At 35.6% G+C, this 19526-nt stretch overlaps 1 protein-coding gene across 4 annotated transcripts; it reads right to left on the bottom strand.

Annotated features, from left to right (window-relative positions):
• Positions 1 to 12869: 12869 nt before the first annotated feature.
• LOC149229639 (uncharacterized) lies at positions 12870 to 16810 on the bottom strand. 4 transcript variants are annotated; one of them, XR_016247308.1, is made up of 3 exons: positions 16374 to 16694; positions 16068 to 16173; positions 12870 to 13310 (listed from the first exon to the last, which is right to left on the bottom strand). XR_016247308.1 is itself a non-coding variant. In XM_089375879.1 (3 exons), exons 1-3 carry the CDS (start codon positions 16526 to 16528, stop codon positions 13131 to 13133), a joined length of 396 nt encoding a protein of 131 aa, XP_089232005.1. In that variant the 5' UTR covers positions 16529 to 16704; the 3' UTR covers positions 12870 to 13130. The 4 variants fall into 4 exon arrangements, 1 of the variants encoding a protein (XP_089232005.1); XM_089375879.1 differs by having other exon boundaries at positions 16419 to 16704; XR_016247306.1 differs by lacking the exon at positions 12870 to 13310 and having other exon boundaries at positions 15735 to 16173; positions 16263 to 16810.
• Positions 16811 to 19526: the final 2716 nt, after the last annotated feature.

Here is a 19526-nt window from a genome sequence, read left to right as displayed (position 1 = left end):
GTGTCTGCCCAAAGAAGTCGAACTGTGCAAATTCTATGCTTTCATCTTATTCTTCAGATCGGCCTATGAACAAGGAAGCTTGCACATTTACCTATTGTCTAATTACACTCTAATCATTTCAAGCGAGAGTTGATTCTTGTGATCTAGATTCAAATCTAATATATTCTTGTGGCCACATTCCAATCTATGATATATCACATGTACACATTAATGGCATGCCCGTAGGCAGCGCTGAATGTGTGCACTGCACAAGCCTACAGTCTGATCATCCAATCATCAACATTAATTTTGTCTCCCAGCAAAGCGGAAGGTGTCACTTGCCAGATCGAGTCCCATCGTTACCTTGCAGCAGCACTAGGGTTATATATATACCTGACAGGCATCAATTCTGAGTGAAAATTCAAAAGACAGATCAATAATAAGGATGTCAGCAGTCGGGCCTTCACCATTTCACTATATCATTGTTATAAGTCATTCTCATCAAAGAATAGGCAGAGAAGGTATGCTTGAATGTTGCTTGTTGAATTGTTTCAGTTTCAGTCCCGTAATTGAAAGATGCCTTCCTGTAGATGTGCAAATTTGTGGACAGATTGTGATATATGCGTAGACCTGCAGTTAACCTTATCACGAAAGTGACCGAAACTTTTCATAAATAACTGTGACATGGATGAAGAAATCCAAACAATTGAGAAAAATGAGACCTGAGAGATAGTAAATCTTCTAGCAGAAAAAGGAGTTATTAGTGTGAGGTGAGTTTATAAACCCATGAATGATGTATAATGCATAATTGAAAGGCACAAAGCACAACTTGTAGTCAAGGGTACAAACGACAATATGGAAGAGAATATAATCAAACCTTTGCTCTTGTACAAAGAATGGAAACCGTTACAGTTGTCATGGCAATAGTAGCTCAATACAAATGATAAGTCCATCAAATGGATGTAAAATCAACTTTTCCCAATGACGTATAAGTTAAGAAAAGCATTGTGTGGGTTCAAGCAGTTGCCAAATGCTTGGTATAGCTGCATTGACTCGTAACTATTGAGCAATGGTTTTAGTAAAAGTAGCAGGAAGCCAAACAGTTTACATCAAAGTTAGCAATGAAGGTGAAATTATAATTATTTGCTTGTATGTAGATGATTTTATTTTTACAGGAAATAATCTATCCATAGAAGAATCTAGATTAGCAGTCGAGAAAGAATTTGTAATAACAAAAATGGGCTTATTGAGATATTTTTTTTGGTATTAAAGTCGAACAAACAAATGAAAGTATCTTTATATCTCAAACCAAGTATGCAGGGGTTATCTTGGAAAGATTTAGGAAGTTGAATAGCAAGCTAATGCCAACAATTATTGCATGGTGCATAACAGATGGAGGCCTTACAAAGATGGTCTAGTGGGGTAGAATTTTCTAGTGAAAATATTAGGATACACATTTACCCTTATTCTAGTGTTGAATAAAAATATCGTGAAAAGTAATGTGTTGCTGGTTTTGGATAAAAAGACTCTCAACTTTCTTCGCAACTTTGTGGTCACTGGCCACTTATGAAAGGAGTAGGCATCTTTAGAAATGCGGTGCCATTTAGAGGAAATACTAATAGCAACAGGGAAAAGGAAATTATTCCGTTCATTTAATTATTTTTCAATTGTCTGGTCATATTGTGAGCTGTAATATATATCACAAGATTGTTTTAGTACTAGTAAACAATGATTAAATATATAATAAATTTGAACCTTTTGACATTTTCAGGACATTCCTCTCAATTTACAAAAAAATAAAGTATGAAAATCATGTTGGAAACAGTTCTGAAGTTTGGAGTTTTTATTTTATTTTCAAGATTAATTAAATGGGTTTGGAAGATTGGGACTTATCTATTCACTAAGGTTTTAAAGAAATTATATGCATAAAACTTATACTAACACCTCCTAGTGGAATTGATAGTGCACTAATTTGTTGATTGCTATTATCTTGGTTTTGGTACCACCTTATAGCATATACGGGTTCAAATTCTATTTTCCATGATGGACAGTTGAATCTGTTTCAACTCTAATTGTTATTGAGGGGTTCCACAAGGATGTCACATGATCATTTATGATGCCCATTTTAACATAGATAGCCACCTATGTTAAGGTTCTATTTTGCAGTTCCATGTTATTTATGAACATTATATACATTTGGTTGGACACGTGAAAATCGATTGATGGATTGGATATTGATGATGGACATGTTGGATGTATGACCAAATGTATGACTTGCTTGGTTACAATTTATCTGGTGCATGACTTGTCAAAGTTATTGTTACATCGTATAGGCTTATATAGATATGATTTATCTAATCAATGACTTAGTGAAATTATGATTTACCTAATGTAAGATTTATTTCCAGTATGAACAACAAAAATTGACACGTGGACACTGGGCTTAATAAACATGATGTTTAAGATCATGTACCTATATCTATTTTGTGGTTGTATATATGCCTGGATGAGAACTAAACTACAGGTTGGAAAGAACCATATGATAACCAAGATATACTATTCCATTGGGGAAGGTCGAGATGACCAATGAGGAAAGGTACGATGTACATTGTTCTATTACATTTGGTATCTACTTGATATGCACTCTTATGACATGAGTAAAATGCAAATGACAGGTGGCAAGACGACCTGACTGGATTATTCGATGACAAGTCCAACCAGCTCTGTAGTGTGGTCCGTGCTCTGAAGGAGGGGTGGAGGTGTTTCCCACCGTGTATCCTCCGAAACCTGGAATCGTGGGGAGGACAGCTGAACGCTCCCCCTAGACGTGTGATGACGATTGCCAGATGCCTGCTGGGGAAAGTTCGGTCGAGGTATTCGACGCTTCCACCATGTCGGTTTTATCAGTGGTTAGTATGGCCGTTGCCACTGATAGAGCAGCAGAGGATGGATAGGGTGGGAACGGAAGTAGGTCAAGGTGGATAGGAGGATATAGATCAGTTGGAAACTCTTGATGGGAAGTAATGTCATTGTCTGACTTATCAAATTTAATGCTATAACTCTTTCTGGTTTGCTATGCTTTCAAACTCCTTGTATCTTTTCATTCTAACTTCGGGACGAAGTTTTCTGAAGGAGGGGTGTATGTAATGCCCCACTTAAATCTTATCCTACAAATTGTGTTAATATTTACATTATCTGAAAATATTGAGGAATATTGGTCTAAAATAAATTTATGATTTCCATTATTCAAATTCCCCACTTACCTTCTCAATTTGAATATTGTGTAGGATATGGTCTCCTTCCATTAATTCAAAATATATTTATTCATTCACACACCCCAATGTACCCTCACATTTAATAAGGAGAAGACAAAGTCCTCTCCATCTTATCATCAATATATATTTTTATTCATTTCACATTCCCCAATGTACCCTCACATTTAATAAGGAGAAGACAAAGTCCTCTCCATCTTATCATCAATATATATTTATTCATTTCACATTCCCCAATGTACCCTCACATTTAATAAGGAGGAGACATGGTCCTCCCCATGTAATTACCCTTCACATTCCCAAATGTACTTCCCCATTAAATTCTCAATTTTAAATTCATATCACAATTCCAAATGTACTCTAGCTTGGAAGAGAAGTCAACCAAGGATGGGTGAGAGTTAAAGACATTAATGAGAGGTGGTTGAGGAAAGAGGGTATAAAAGGGAAGGGGAAGGAAGAAGAGGGAGGGTTGGAGTTTTGCTTAGGATTGTGGGGGGGGGTTGGTTGTGATTGTTTGGCCTTGTTATGATTTTTGGGAGACCTTGGAAACCTGTGGAGGTTTCTTGGGTTTGAGAGGAGGAAAGTATCATCATCTAGTTTTGCACATTCTTCTTGGGGACACACTATATCTGGTTGGACTTGGGCACGGAGGGCTAGGGAACCTGTGGAGGTTTCCTGGGCTAGGAATTTATTTCCTAGTTGGCTGGGAGGTAAATCCGGTTGGGTCGGCCAGAAGGAGCGTTCAGCTGGAGCTATCAGACAAAGGTATCGTCATCAACCACCGGAACAGGTATTTTTCCATGGACTACTCTTGTTAAGTTGATATCAATGGAATGCACACCATAATTTTTGTTGATTATAATGTAAATGACAAAATTTTATTTGTTTAAAAGCCCTGTAAGTAAGTAAGTTATCACCTCTTGTCGTATTTAATTCAGAAAAATTAGATCCATTACCAGACCTTAGGATAGGGTTCTTACAAGAATTGCCTTTTTATTCCATGTTCTTCACAAAAGTCAAATAATTCATCCGAGGTAAATTCCCCTCCTCGATCAGATCTGAGGCATTTGATTTTGCAATCTGATTCATTTTCAACCAAGGTTTAAAGGCTTTGAATTTTTCAAATGTTTCATCTTTATGCTTTAGAAGCCCTATCCAACACATTCTGGAAAAATCATCAATGAACAATATAAAGTATTCCTCTCCATGAGGTGATTTTTTCCTTGATGGTCCACATAAATCAGTATGAACAAGTTCAAGAGGCTTACTAGTTGATCCTTCCTTTTTAGGGAAGTGCGCTCTAGTTTTCTTACCAAATTTACATGATTTTCATATTGTATTTTCTAGGATGCTGATATCAGGAAGAGCACAAACAACCTAAAATCTGCATGCTTTTCTTATTTTAGAGAAGCTTAGATGCCCCAATCTTCTGTGCCATAGCCATTGTTCATCATTTTTTCTTAGATAGCACTGTTGTTGTCCTCCCTTGAGTATGTATAAGTTGTTTGGCGTTCTTATACCTTTGATCACGGCTTCTCCTGTATCAAGCTCATGAATAACACATCCATTTGATCGAAATACTACTTCATTTCCTTAATCACACATTTGACTGACACTCAACAGGCTATGCTTTAGACCATCAACATACATAACATTCCCAGCTTTAACTTTTTCTTTTAAGAGAACAAAAACTTTACCTTTTATGACAGCAGGAGTGTCATTTCCAAAAGAGACCTTCTTTTCCTTTTCTAAGGCATTATATGACTGAAGTTTTTCTTTCTCACCTATCATGTGTTTCGAGCATCCACCGTTGATGTACCACTGATTTTCTTGTCCTTCTGCATACAAGGGTATAGCACATCTTTTTGTTTGTGGTTCTTTCTTTCTCCATATTTTGGGATTTAATGAAGTTTTCTCCTTCTGATATGTTTGCTAAAATTTACTCCTGCATTCAGATTCTTCATGACCGAAGTTGTTGCAGTTAGAGCATTCTATTTCATTTTCAAGAAGAGAAAAGTTATTGTAGGTCCGTTTCATGATCACGTCATATTCCTTTGATTTCATGCTTCTCTAGTCATGATGGTTTTGTAAGCAACACATTGAGTAGCTTTGTGTCCAAATTTATGACATGAAAAACATTGGCCATTAAAGAAGTTCCCGCTATTATCGAATCTACTGACCTGGTGTTTGTAGTTGCTATTGATATTCATTCTTGAAATAGATTGAACATGATTTACCTAAGGTTGGTTGTAGCTTCTCTTCATCCTTGAAGTAAATTGAGCCTGATTTACCTGGTGATCTGCTTTATGCCTTTGCTGTCGATTGTCAAACTATTCATTGCTCTTTGCTGCATCAAGATAGCTTTTAGTGGAGGTTGATGACTTCTGTGCTTGGGATGTTTCTTCAGTATATCTAAGACCTGTCTTTATCATAGGAGAATGTGGTACTTTGATAATTCCATTTAAGGTTTCTGATCCTTTAGCAAATCTAAGATTGAGAGCTTTTGTTTTCTCAATATCCTTTCTTAGACCCACAATTTCACATTCTAGTTTTTCATTGTGTTTTTCTCTTTCAACAAGTTGAAATGTCAGAGTATCTATAATCATATTCTTTTCTTCTAAACAGATTTTGAGTTTAGAGATTTCTTCATAAAAGTCATCTTCATCTAAAACATCCAGGAAATCATCATCTTCAAAAGCCATCAGAAGTCTATAGTCATTACTATTTTCATCTTCATCACTATTTGATAAACCATTGCTATCTTCATGCGTATAGTAGCTCTTCTAACTTACACTTTGTTTTCTATTCCATTTTGCTGATTCCTTACCTTTATCAAGCTTATCTTTATGAGGACATTTGGCAGCATAATGACAGACTCTTCCACAAGAAAAACATTTGAAGGTTAGTTTACCTCTGAATCTTTTGGAACCCCGTTGAAGGTTCTTGACAAAGTCTGCTTCTTCCTCTCCTTTTGAAATATGTCCTGATTCATTGAGTTCTTCTCATCCTGAAGCTTTGAATGCGGCTTCTCTCATATTTGATGGACCTCCTTTTCTCATTTCAAAAGCAGTTAAGATTCCGTACAACTGTGTCATAGTAATAGTCTGAAGGTCCTGCTTTTCTTCTATGGCAAATACTTTTGATTCAAACTTAGTAGACAAGGATCTTAAAACATTTTCAACTAAAGTAACTTCTTTTATCTCTTCACCCAACTTATTCTTGCAATTAACAATCTCATCTATACGTAAGAAGTAACTAGCTATACTTTCATCATTGTGCATTTTGAGAGTTTCATATTGAATTCTGAGAGTTTGTAGTTTTGCACGTTTTACCTGATTGTCTCTTCATAGCTTAGAACAATCTTGTCCCATATTTCTTTGGTGGTTTTAAGTTGCATAACTTTGACAAATTCTGATTGTGACAGACTCCCCAATAATGTATTGACAGCCTTGGCATTGGTTTCATATTTCTTTTTATCTGTCATATCTGAAGGAATTGCTGATGGAAATGTATATCCTCCTTCCATGATTTCCCAGACATCTGTTCCAAGAGATTGAAGATAGGCTGTGGTTCTTACCTTTCAATAAACTAAGTTGCTCTCATCAAAGATTGGTGGTCTAATGGATCCCTTTCTTTCGTAGTTACTCATGATGATAGATCTTCCTTCAAGTGATGAAGCTTCTTATGAGGGACCTGCTCTGATACCAATTGTTGGAAATAATATTGAGAGGGGGCGAGAGGGGTGAATCAGTATTAGCAAGTCAACAATTTTCCATTTCCGTAATCAAATTCATATACGCTACTTCAGTTAACGGAACTTGCGTGTATACACAACTGTGTTTAAGGCAACTAGCGTATATCCTACAGACTTATGATTCAGTTAATTCATCATATGTTAATCCTTAAACAGTGCATCAGAACCATATAGACAATAACTAGGTACAGTAAAAAAAACAAACAATCACACACAAGAACACAAGATATAAGGTGGAAACCCAATGTGGGTGAAAACCACCTGCTGCAATCGTCTCTATCTTCTTTTTAAATTAGAAACTTCTTTTTACAATTTTTGTACTGGTGCAGTCTTATACCAATACGCAGGCTTCTACCTACAGAAGGCTACAACCTTCTCTTTTCTTCCAGGGACCACGTTTCATAAATTTTCAGACTGGATCCATTGAAACATCAAATATATCTGCATCAACCAATCTCCTTTGCACCAATCATAACTGAATCAATCAATAACTTTTCAGAATGTTGTAACCAGAATACAGTAACCAAAGCACAGTAACAAGAACTCAGAAAACTGCAAAAGCAGCGAAAACATATTTTATGAGGTATACGCTACTTCAAGGTGTCGAACCTGTGTGCATACGCTCTTTTCTCAAGGCGAACTTGCATACAGATCTGCAAATCAAATTTAAGATGTATACGCTGTTTTGATATTCAAAACCAGCATGTATATGTGCCTTTTCTAAAGTGAACCTGCGTACATATCTGTAAATGATGATTTAAACTTTACAACAATTTCAGACTTCAGTTATACCCAGATCATCATATTTACAGACTACAACATGCGCCAGATATTTGGATAAATAATAAAAAACCACATAAAGATACTTCACTTCAAGCCTTAAGATCATGAACCATCATTAGATATTATCCTTCATCAAGCACTAAGGTTCATCCTTGGTTCAAATACAGCTATGCATCGTAACCCAATAGCCTGTATGCTAGATCTTGCTCTTCATCAGATATTCAATATTGGAGTACTTTTTCCTAATGAACTTCTCCTCTTTTTATAGTCTTAGGCCTTAATCAATACCTTGGACCAAATACCTGGGGTCAACACTTCGGACCAAATACCTTGGACCAATACCATGGATCAAAATACCATGGACCAAATACCACGGACCAAAACTTAGTTTTCCATCATGTACACCTTTCCTTCTGTGAAAGTGCGTGTGTATGTTATACGCTCCTTTTGGTATGCTAACCCACATGTACACGCGGCTTGGTCAATGGGGAACCTGCGTATACCTTTCTTTCTCCATTCTGTGAGTTTGAACTGTGATCTGTCATCAGAGTGAATTGCCATCGAGGACAACACCTGTGTCATAGTGCCAAATCTGTGTCATAATGCCAACAATTTTGTGCACGAGCAGAGGTACCCTACAGCTTGAGAAGCCTTTCTTCTTCTATCCCCGTCATGACAAGTGAGTGGTCTGATACTTTTCTCACCTCAAGCTTGCCATCAAACATATGAATGGAGTGTCCTTGCTGTGGATGTGGACCAAGGACAACAAGTTTCTCCTCAACTATGGGAGATAGAGAACATGATGCAGAATAAAGTTTGGAAGACCAGGTAATTTGAGCCTGATTATGCCAAGCTCTGATGGCTTGAGTTTTGATTTGTCTGTAAAGTATATTATTCCATCAACATTGTTAGTAAATTCTTTAAAAAAATCTCTTCTAAAAATCATGTGGCAAGTTGCTCCTGAATCAAGCGACCAATCATTTTTCCAAGCAAGTGAAGCATTGAATAAGTCTTCATTTACTCCAATATTATAGTGTGCCACAACACAGTGAGCAGATTTAGGTGATTTACCTTTCTCTTTGTCATTAATTTTACCTTTGAGTTGGTTTCTTTCCTGATCAATTTTGTCCCAAGGTAACTTGCATGTGGATGCATCATGTGATCCATCTCTTTTGTAGTGTATGTAGTGCAAATCTGACTTTTCTCCTTGAGAGTGTCTGCCCCCCCTACCTTTGAAATTTCTTCCTCCTCCTCTTCGACCACCTCTTCCTCTGGAAGAATCTTAAGCATGATTCTTTTCTCTATGTGCAAGGCACACAACCTCTTCAGAAGATTGAGGAGCTGTCTTCTTCCCAAAAGCTTTCTCTCTTTCAGCAAATTCTTTCACAAGGGAGTCAAAGGTAATATCTTTGAGGTTTCCATTTGCTTGCAATGACTCAAGATAATTTGAGTAAGTGGGATAAGGTTCCTTGAGAAAAGCTATCAGAGGAATATCCAGTTCAACATTAGTGACTTTGATATCATGCATAATAGATTTTACTTCTGATGTAAGAGCAAGAGGATCATCATTTTGTATTCAAGGGTGAACAGTTTAATCATGAGTTGAACAACTTCAAGTGCAGAGTGTGAGTCATAGAGTTCCTTCAATTTTTGTAAGGCTTCGAAAGCATTTGAAAATGATGAAATATGGCGACTCACCTCTTCATTTATTGATGCTGCAATCAATGCATAAGCCTTATTGTTCTTATTTTCCCAAATGGCAAATTCCTTGTCTGAGGTAGGTTGTTCTGGTTCTTTGTCTCCATCTCCAACACACACTCCTTTCCACCGCTCATTAAAAATGAGAGTGTGTTTGATTTTCTGCGACCATTCTGGATAGTTCTCCTTGCCAGTGAGAACCACTCCCACAATAGATATCAATGAATGCATTTTAAAAATCCGTGTACTATAAAAAAATATACTTATACTGCCAATAGACTATAACTAATTGCACCTCTGCTAGTAATATGTGTAAAAAAAATACAATGTAATACGTATGGACAGAGGTATTACTAGGAGGGAGTATATGGGGATGTGATCTTAGATCTCCCATAAGAATCCACCCAATAAAATTTCATAATAGTATGTATATATATATATATATAAGAAGATATGGAAGAACTATGGATGACAACTCAAGGAATTGGCGTGGCGAAATAGGGTTGGATGGTCTTCTCCTATACCATGTTTCCGATGAGATGGTTCATCTCTTTTTGGGAACATAAAACATGAGACTGTTCGCCTATGCAATATAGATTTAGTCGAAGGGGAGGAGGGCTCGTATGGGAGCAACGTAGTTTTATAACAGCGTGGAGGAGAAGTACAACGTGGAGAGGAGGGTTTGTATGGGAGCAGCGAAGTTTTATAACAGCGTGGAGGAGTAGTGTAGTGTGGAGGGGTATGGAGCTGCAAGCGTTTATAGGCAATTGGTTCGAGTGAGGCGGAATATTGACTATTAGCGCAGCTCTGTGGGAGGACAATCTTATGCTCTCATACCACTTCACATCCCACTGTTTTGTGAGCAGTCCCTCTTCGTCTCCTTTCGACTGGCTCTCGTGTCGTTGCCGGGGAGTTAGGGTAATCTTATTTGTATCGAAAAATTAGCTTAAATGAGCAACTGGAACCCTCGCAACGTTTAAAAATACATATCATTCGTTTAAGGGATGCAATAGAATGTTGGGTTTTGAGATGCAATATAGTGAAGATAGGCAACAGAAACAATGCTGAAAGGCCAAGAAAATTCCTTGAGTGTGCACTAATGATTCTCCTGGATTCCTCCATTACAACAGGCATTACACCAGGAGGTAACTCCTCAAATGTAATTGTATATTCATTTAGGTTGTTAATTATTATATTCAAGAGGGAGTGACTGTTCAGTTCATCTCCCGATGACTCTCCATTTTCTCTATTATTTATTTACACTAATTATAGTTGTTCACCCAATCCATATGATTAGGTGTCAACAGGTCAACCCACATGAAGAGACACAACCCTTGGATATTCAATGGGCAGGAGACCGTATAAATAAAACGAAGATGGTAATTCATTCAAGCATCCAACTTGGGCAAGTTTAGAGCTAACCAAGCAAAGGATGAGCAAGAAGGAACTGCAACAAGGGCGTAGGTGAACCGCAGGCAGAGTGGGGCGTGTTCAAGCGAGCCGTAGGGCTGTAAAAATTTTGTTCGCTGATATTTGGGGTTCCTTACAAGATGTAGTGCAGGCAGGCCGAACGATGAGCAAATCATTATACATGTGGGTTGCAGGTTGGGTGTAGTTGGCACAGGTTGAACGCAGGACTTGGGCTGGGCATAGGTGGGTCGTTGCTACCTGCGGTACATAGGTAGGTCAATGCTACACGAGAGTCTTAGTGTGGACAATTGCATAGGAGTATTGGCTACACGACATGTGTGTCGTCGCCACCCAAATAGAAGTGGGCATCGGCTGAATGAGCACTGGGTCGTTGTTGCACCAGTGAGGTGGGCACAAGCTGAATGAGCATAAGGTCGTTGTTGCATGAGTGAGGTGGGTGTGAGCTGAACGAGCATTGGGTCATTGTTACACGAGTGATGTGGGCATGGGATGAACAAAGTTGGGTTGCCTATACAAGAGGATGGCAGGCACGAGTTGCACGATAGGAAACAATTGTTCAGATAGAGTGCATAGTGTTGCATGTTGTTGTAACATATTGTAACTTGTAAAATACTTGCAAACACTTATCATATGTTTTGTGGGTGAACTGTTGGGAGTTTCCCCTCCCTTTATGATTGTTGTACATTTTTTTTTTCTACATGTTATTGCCATTGCACATTGAAGATAATTGAAAGTTAATTTTGGTGCATTGTAAATAAGAAGTAAACACTTAACAAAATTTAACAAAGTGTTAAAGGTAGGCGCAGTTCGAAAACTTGATAGTGGTGAAACGAAAAAGTTAGGTGGTGCCGCACCATGCTCATGAGTGGATTATAATCACCACTAGCATGGTGTCATCACACAAAGCCTCCCATAATAATTTGATGGTGTGAAAAAAAAAAAAAAAAAAGTTTCCAAGGCAATGATCCCATAATTGAGGAGATTTAAATTATGATACAACAATACATTTTTATACAAATCTTATTTACAAAAGGCTTCCATAATTTGAAGCCATGGAATCTACTTGCTCCAAATTGGATAATAAAACTAAATTTTATTTATGGTTTTTGTTATAATGAAATTAGTAAAATTATATGAATTATATGAGTAAATGTGATCTTAATATACACTATTTTCACTTTTTTATATTCTAATTGGGTTATGAAAATAATTTTAATAGCATCTATATATATCAAACCCCCTATCGACATATATCAACCACATTTACATGATTATATTAATATATTTAACTATTACTAAATTTTATTAATATATAATAATAATAATATTAAACTATATTAATATATTATAATATTATTATTATTATTAAATATTATTAAAATTTATTGTTTAAATATTATTAACAATAAATATTATTATTATTATTATCATGTCTCACTATTAGAAATCAAATTTATTAAACGATTATTGTTTAAATCTTCATATGAAACTTAAACCTAGTTAGGACATAAGTTGTGGGTGTCATTTTATCCCATCGGGTAGATAGTGACTCGCGTCTTTTGTCAAATTTTGGCGTGGAGATGGCTGTGGCCGGTTATCAGAATGATCTCCCCCTAAGAGTGGATTAAGTTTTATCAGATAAACATTTACCTCCTTATAATCTCTAGGCTCTCATGGTCATTTCCGATTGATATAATCCTTTGTTATTTACCCTGCCACCTTTCCTTCTCGCTGCACATGCGGATTGTGTTAATAAAATATGTCCCAGGATGCATACATAGTTAAAATTCTCAGTGTCTTGTCACATAATCCCAACACAAAATGACTGTGTTCACATGCAATTATTCAAAATAATATATGTTAAACATATTCTGTCAACAATGAATCTGTAGATAAATGTCTTTCCCAATAGGATTGCACATTGAGAAGCACATGAGCACTTCAATCAAAACTATTGTGTACTATGGTGGCTAAAGAAAGGATCAATCCATCACAATCACAATTATCTCTGAAATCACTTTGATGGAGACTGAATCATACATGGACACAATCACTAATACCTGTGTTACAACAAAGGTGAAAGAAAAAGTGATGCTCAACCTTGACAAAACATACATGAAATATATATGGTGGATAATAGAAAAGAAACACAAAGTGGCCAATCTAGCACAACAAATAGAGTGGTCAATTTAAAGGCTGAATTGAGTGATGTACTAAGCAGGAGCTAAAGGTGGAGGATTGGATTGGATATTTGGTCGACCAATCCCATTACCATTTTCTTCACAATTCTCATCATCATTGTCATGGAGCATCACTTTAATTTGAACAACCCACTCACTACAAAACACAACTGCTTCCGCCATCACAATCTCCACCTCTACTTTTTTAAATGTCTGCATCAACTACCAACTTATTTTCAGATTGTGTATCATGTGGGATAGAACAAACAACAAGGTGGCAAGTGCTTCAATGAAAAATTTGCGCAATGAATATAATCGAAGTTCCTGGACAAGTGAGCCTTACTTATATTATATTACACCATGTATTCTGAACACCATAGTTGCTGAAATAGTTCATCTTTATTATTATATAAAAGCAAATTTGATATAATTAGAAAATAGAACTTTCTAAATTTCATCCACCATTAAAAATGAATAACTCCGTTTAGATGTCCCAATTGATGTCCCAAGGGATGTGCTCTAGACATTTTGGTTGAAATTAGAAGTCATAATAGAAGATATCTATTAATATGAAATATAGAGGAAGGTAAAGGATAAAAATAGTTAGGTAGGGTTTTAGATTAAAGAAAATGGTTTTATTTTATTAACACAACTAAATCCATTAATAAATATATATATATAAAAAGAGTTACAACAATTTAATTATTCAAAAACTTTAATATATGAAATTTAATTAAGTGTAATTTGTTTTATCATTAACACCAACCAAGCTGCCAATTACTTAGTTGTCTTGCAATGCAACCACAAACACTCATTCGCTGGAGGATGAACCCACTTTGACTTTTATTCAATGGCAGGGATTTGATATTCTACAAAAATGCTTCGTCTAAAGCATTATCTTTTGCAAGAAAAAAGACAACACATCTTTCGTCCCTTTGTTTCCATATCTCTGTGTTTTCCCCATGTGGTCAATTGTGGCTTCTCGTGGCTGATCGTTGGTCATGGGTTTTTAGAACGATGTCGAGACATCCCCCAATGGTGAGTCTTCAACGAATAAAAGTTCAATGTGTGATGACCATAGCAATTGTAAATATTTAATTGCTGCAGTAAAACAAATTGGATATTACTATTTAAGTTTAAATATTTATTATTTTGATTAATTGTGCGTGAAGTAAAAACATGTTTTTATGACAAACATGAAACTCTCACATGCTAGGTAGTTAGGGTAGGCAGTTACCTATCCCTAACTACCCCCTAGGTGATTTATTTTCAAAAAGATCAAGAGAGTGGAGGTACCTGAGATAAGAAAAGAGAAGAAAGAGAGATAAAGAAAGAGGAAAAAGATTTATGTGCTGAGATGTCAGACGAAATTGATAATCTATGTCTAGTTAAGACCAGATAGCTATGATAAGGACTGCTAGTGCTACTGCATGTGAGCAACAATTCGGGGAGACTCAGGCTTGGAAGCAAGTCTCAAGGTTGGGAGCAAGTCTCAAGGTTGGGAGGAAAATTTGGTAACATATAATTGTTTTGGGCCAAATAAGTTGACAGTGATTAACTTCCGAAGTTAGATAAGTATACATCTCTTCCCGAAGGTTAAATGCATCCTTGAAAAAATAGAAGTTATTATGCTATTGATGAAAGGTATTTTTGAATAGAATATGCATGTTTACGAACAATTGTATGCTTGAAACAAAATTGTTTAAGTTAATGATTGAAGGTATATAGGAATAGAATATGTATGTTGGTAAACAAATATAAATGAAAGAGAAGCAATCATGCTATTAATTAGTTGAACTTTAGAAGGAGAAAAGACTAAGCATATGCTTGAAACATAAGTATTTAACTATAGAAAAAGTGTAAACTGAACCCGAAATGGCATGCTGAAAGAAAGAATTAAATAAACCAGTAAATTAGAATCCAAAATCTTGCCCAAGAATTTTATAACCTGGAAGTTAATTTATACATTCTTCTCAATAGAGGAAACAAAGTTTTTCGAGAGGAATTCTTCCACTAGGGTTGCTGTGAGTAAACCCTCAAGAAACAAGGAAAACAAATAACTATAGGATTATTTTGCCAACAGTCGAAGGACTCCTCGGCTCAAAGAAAATTACTACTCGAAAGAGTACTCGATGCAAATTATTAACATTCATTGATGAATGAACTAATTAGGGTACTCCATGTTGGACCCTTGTTGTTAGATAAACAAGCCTTGGAAACATACAGGAATCGGAGGCCGACCTCATCCGCTAAACTAAATAAACCAGAAAGGAATTTAAAGAATATGATGAATATGTATCAATCTCAAATTAAAACCAGTGACAGCCAAATTTGGGAAGAATCAAACCAAAATTTCTAAACCCTGCACGCAGATCATCGCTGTAAAGAAACATTTCGAGCTTGCAGGGTAAAGGTTGAATTTCCTCCTTGTGACCAGTAAACCAAGAGGATTTGGTACACTACAGACCGACTGAGCAAGAAGGAGTCGAAACTCGCATTTCAAATGAAAATGACAAGGAGGAAACTACTTATACTTCATGAATAAACATGCATAATAGTCGTCAAACTGTACTGAGCATAATATCATGTTTTGAGAGAAAAACCCAGAAAAGCATCGACCATTTCTGACAGAGAACCTTAAGACAAAGTTTCTAATATTTAAAAATAAGAAAAATGTTCATATAGTCAAGTAATTCAAATCCGAGGTAATAACCCTCATAACAGTTCATAAAATCAACAAGGATAATAATCTGTGTATAACATTGTACAAAAATCTAGTTTAACAATTATACATCCAAAAATCGAAAGAACCGGTGAGGAAGGCCTATGACCGAAGAAATTTGATCCAAAAATTCTATTCAACATGGGTAAAGAATTTCGATAGAAATTCCTTAACTCTCATAGCTCAATACAACTAAATGTCACAGACCTAGGTACTAGAAGTAATTTCGAACACAGTATCCACATTACCCGAAGGTCGAAAGAAGGTCTTGTGTGCAACCTTGGAGTTGGTTTCCGGAAGGGTGCCTCACCCTCAAACACCCATTTGCATGTGGGTTGAAGCCTTTCGCGGAACCTGGAAAAACCCACAAACTCTTTAATATAATTAGGAGTACAAATTATAGAAATGGATGCAAGATTTAAGTTACAAAAAAAACCCTATACATGGACTGGGGATTGAAACCATGAAGCGGTGCCTTTGGAAACAGAACTTGAAAACCCTCCTTGCAAGTTTGGTAGGTAAAGCGAATGAAAGCATAAACATGACAGAGAAACCTGAGTAATGGTGCAATGAAACGGGAAGCTGAGGAGCGAAGTTACTTGTGCACAGGAGCCGACGTTTGGAGCTGGGAACGATACCAGAGATATAACAAATGACGGAAAAACAACTTTCGAGCAAACCAAAAGCATAAAGAAACCCCCATCGCCATCGCCTTTGGATCAGGCTTCGCAGTAGTATATCGTCGATGAGGGGGTGTTGGGTTCAAGGCAGAGCTAACAGCTGGAAGGCACAGTGAAGGATCTAGAGCCCTGCTCCCACCAAATCACGAGTAGCCATGACCATTAATTAGGATCTCATTATGCTTTGTACCTTAATGACATATATTAATGTGCTATCTAAAATTTCGTATGTTAATGTACAGTGATATGGGGTTTAACGGTTGGGTGAAACCCACGAGACGGAGGTTCAAATCTCGTTGAGTACATGGCCTGTTGTGTCTTGGCTAGAAGAGTAGGCGACCCCAGAGTGGATGTCTCGGCTCTTGTTGAGGCATAAGTTCTTGCTATGTGTGGCTTGCAGGTTGCTGCACCTAGCCTAGGTTTATAGTGGCAGCCAGTTGGATTTGATCCTAGTGTTAAAAAAAAAAAAAAAAATTCGTATGTTAATATAAGATTCGATGTATGGTCATTGGAAAGTCCAAAAAGTCACACTAAAGACAACTCCATAAAATTTCAACACCTCTTTTGTCGAGTAAAATAATGACAAATAAAACGTTGGAAATTCGGTAAATATACATTTCCATTAGAGATATATATGGGAGGGTAAGGCAGGGTAAGAATTTTGAATTTGTTGAGACTTAATTTAATTGTAAAAAAATATAAAAGGTTAAAATATGAATTTAATAATTTGAATAATCTTTTCCAATGAAATAAATACTTGGAAAATTTTAAATTTTATTTATTGTAATTATAATTATTAATGTTTTTAAAAGTTGTGTAATTTTACTGCAATAAAAAGTTTTAAGGTTCTTAAATTGAATTGTATAACCATCCTTATTTGTAAACACTGATTTAAGGTTCTTAAATTGAATTGTATAACCATCCTTATTTGTAAACACTGATTTAAGGTTCTTAAATTGAATTGTATAACCATCCTTATTTGTAAACACTGATTTAGTATTAATTTAGTTAAAATTAATTTGTAAAATTGGTAGTGAAAATTTAATTTAATTTTTTTAATAAATTTGTTAATATGAAATATATGTTTAAAGAGTTTAATATTTTTAATAAATCTATTGAGATTTGAATTTAAGCTTTTGTGATCCATAATCTGAGTTTATAAAAATATTTTCGGAAAAAATTCACATCATAAAATCTTTGTCGACGCCCCAACGATTGTGGTTCCGCATCAGGACAAGTTGAAAAAATCAGATCATGGCTCCATGTTAAATAGGGATGGTAGACCTTCCAACAGTTAGGTTTGACTAGAAAAACGGCTAATAGGACTCAATTGGACCAAGGTCATAATTGATAAAGAAATGGTTAGATTGGTCAAAATTACTAGACATAATATTATTATCAAAAAACATTAATATTTTTTTATAATGCCATTTAATAATTTTTCAGTTTAAAAAACTTTTTTGAGTTAAAAGTTATAAATTATAAGTGTGGATATAATACTATCATTAAAATTAATAATACTCAATATTATTAAATTACTATCATTATATAATAGTGGTAATATTTTTATCATTATAAATTTAAGTAATAATCTTATATTGGGTAATATTAACCCATTTAGTTAGTTATAACAGAGGCAATTTGAATTAAAATAATATTATTAAGGTATATCATTAATGTTTTATAGTATTCTTTAATACGAAATAATATTAATCTATAATAATCTTAAATATTATTAAAATATCATGATATTATAGTAGTAATAGACTTACTATTTAAATAATAATATTATAATATGTAATATTAATTCATTTTTGTTAGTTAAGCCAATGGTAATCTTAATAGTATTATCAATATATAATACTAATATAATTATTAATCCGAGCCAATATTAATAGTATTACATTAATATTATCCTTAAATCATAACTAAACATTGTTAAATTATTATTATAATATTATAATAGTAATATTTTATCAATAATGGTTTTGGAAACATTTTAATGTAACTTATTTTATCTAAAAAGAACCAAAACTTATTATTTAAAATGGGGTGGGAGAGGAGAAATATTCATCAGTAAAATTAGTTAAGACAAGGGTAATCTTAAAATTAATATTAATATTAATAAATTAGATTTAAAATATTTAAATTAAAGAAGATCAGAGTAAAGCTTTATCTTGTGTCCGTGGTCACCATATCTCCCCTTACGACACAACATTGGCCCTACTCTCAAAGAAACAAACAATGATAACCATAAATGGAAAAGAAAAAAGAAAGCAAAGACTCTTTCTGAAAACACATTCTATGCTTCTCCTCCCCTCCTGTGATGATGACGAGAACGAATAATTGTGTCTAGATATCTTTAGGTTCGCCAGGAATTTTCTAACCCATAGGATGTGTTCTAGATATTTTGGTTGAAATTAAAAGTTATAAGAGAATATATTTATTATTAGCAAGGGAATAGAAGATTTGAGAAAATTATTTTCCAAAGAATAAAATAAAAAATAAGTTTAAAATTAAATTTTAAAATTTGAAAGACATTTGAAGTTACGGGAGCTCTGCAACTCAAACCCTAATGGCAGCAAGGAGGTGAAAACCTAGGGGCAACGCGAAGGAAGTGAGGAAGACCATCAACAGCCCAGTCCAGCAGGAACTGACAGCAGCCAAAGCAACAAAGGTATGATAGAAGATGTCAGGAGGGGAGAGATCCCCTCCTACCGGGATAAGGTGACAGGAGACGAACAGAGTATCCAGGAGACAGAGGAATGGAAGAACATGGGCCCGGTGCTAGGAACTACCCGACAAACAGGACGCAGAGGAAAGTGCCTGCCATGTACAGTGGAGAAACCCAGATATGTGATCCCAACGAACAAACTGGAAAAGTACAGAAACTATATGAGGGATCACTCCATCATCTGCAAGTTCGTAGGCGTCTGGCCGTCGGAAAGAGACCTCACCAAGTGGATTTAGTAAAGATGGCAGCCCCAAGGCCACATCGAGCTCAAGCTGGGAGCGAAAGGCTTCTTC

The sequence above is a fragment of the Pinus tabuliformis genome, chromosome J (assembly GCF_031772625.1).
Source record: "Pinus tabuliformis cultivar Carrire ecotype Pingquan chromosome J, CPIR1, whole genome shotgun sequence".
NCBI lineage: Eukaryota > Viridiplantae > Streptophyta > Pinopsida > Pinales > Pinaceae > Pinus > Pinus tabuliformis.
Note: the sequence above shows the minus strand (reverse complement) of the source record. Positions and strands in the feature narration are given on the sequence as shown.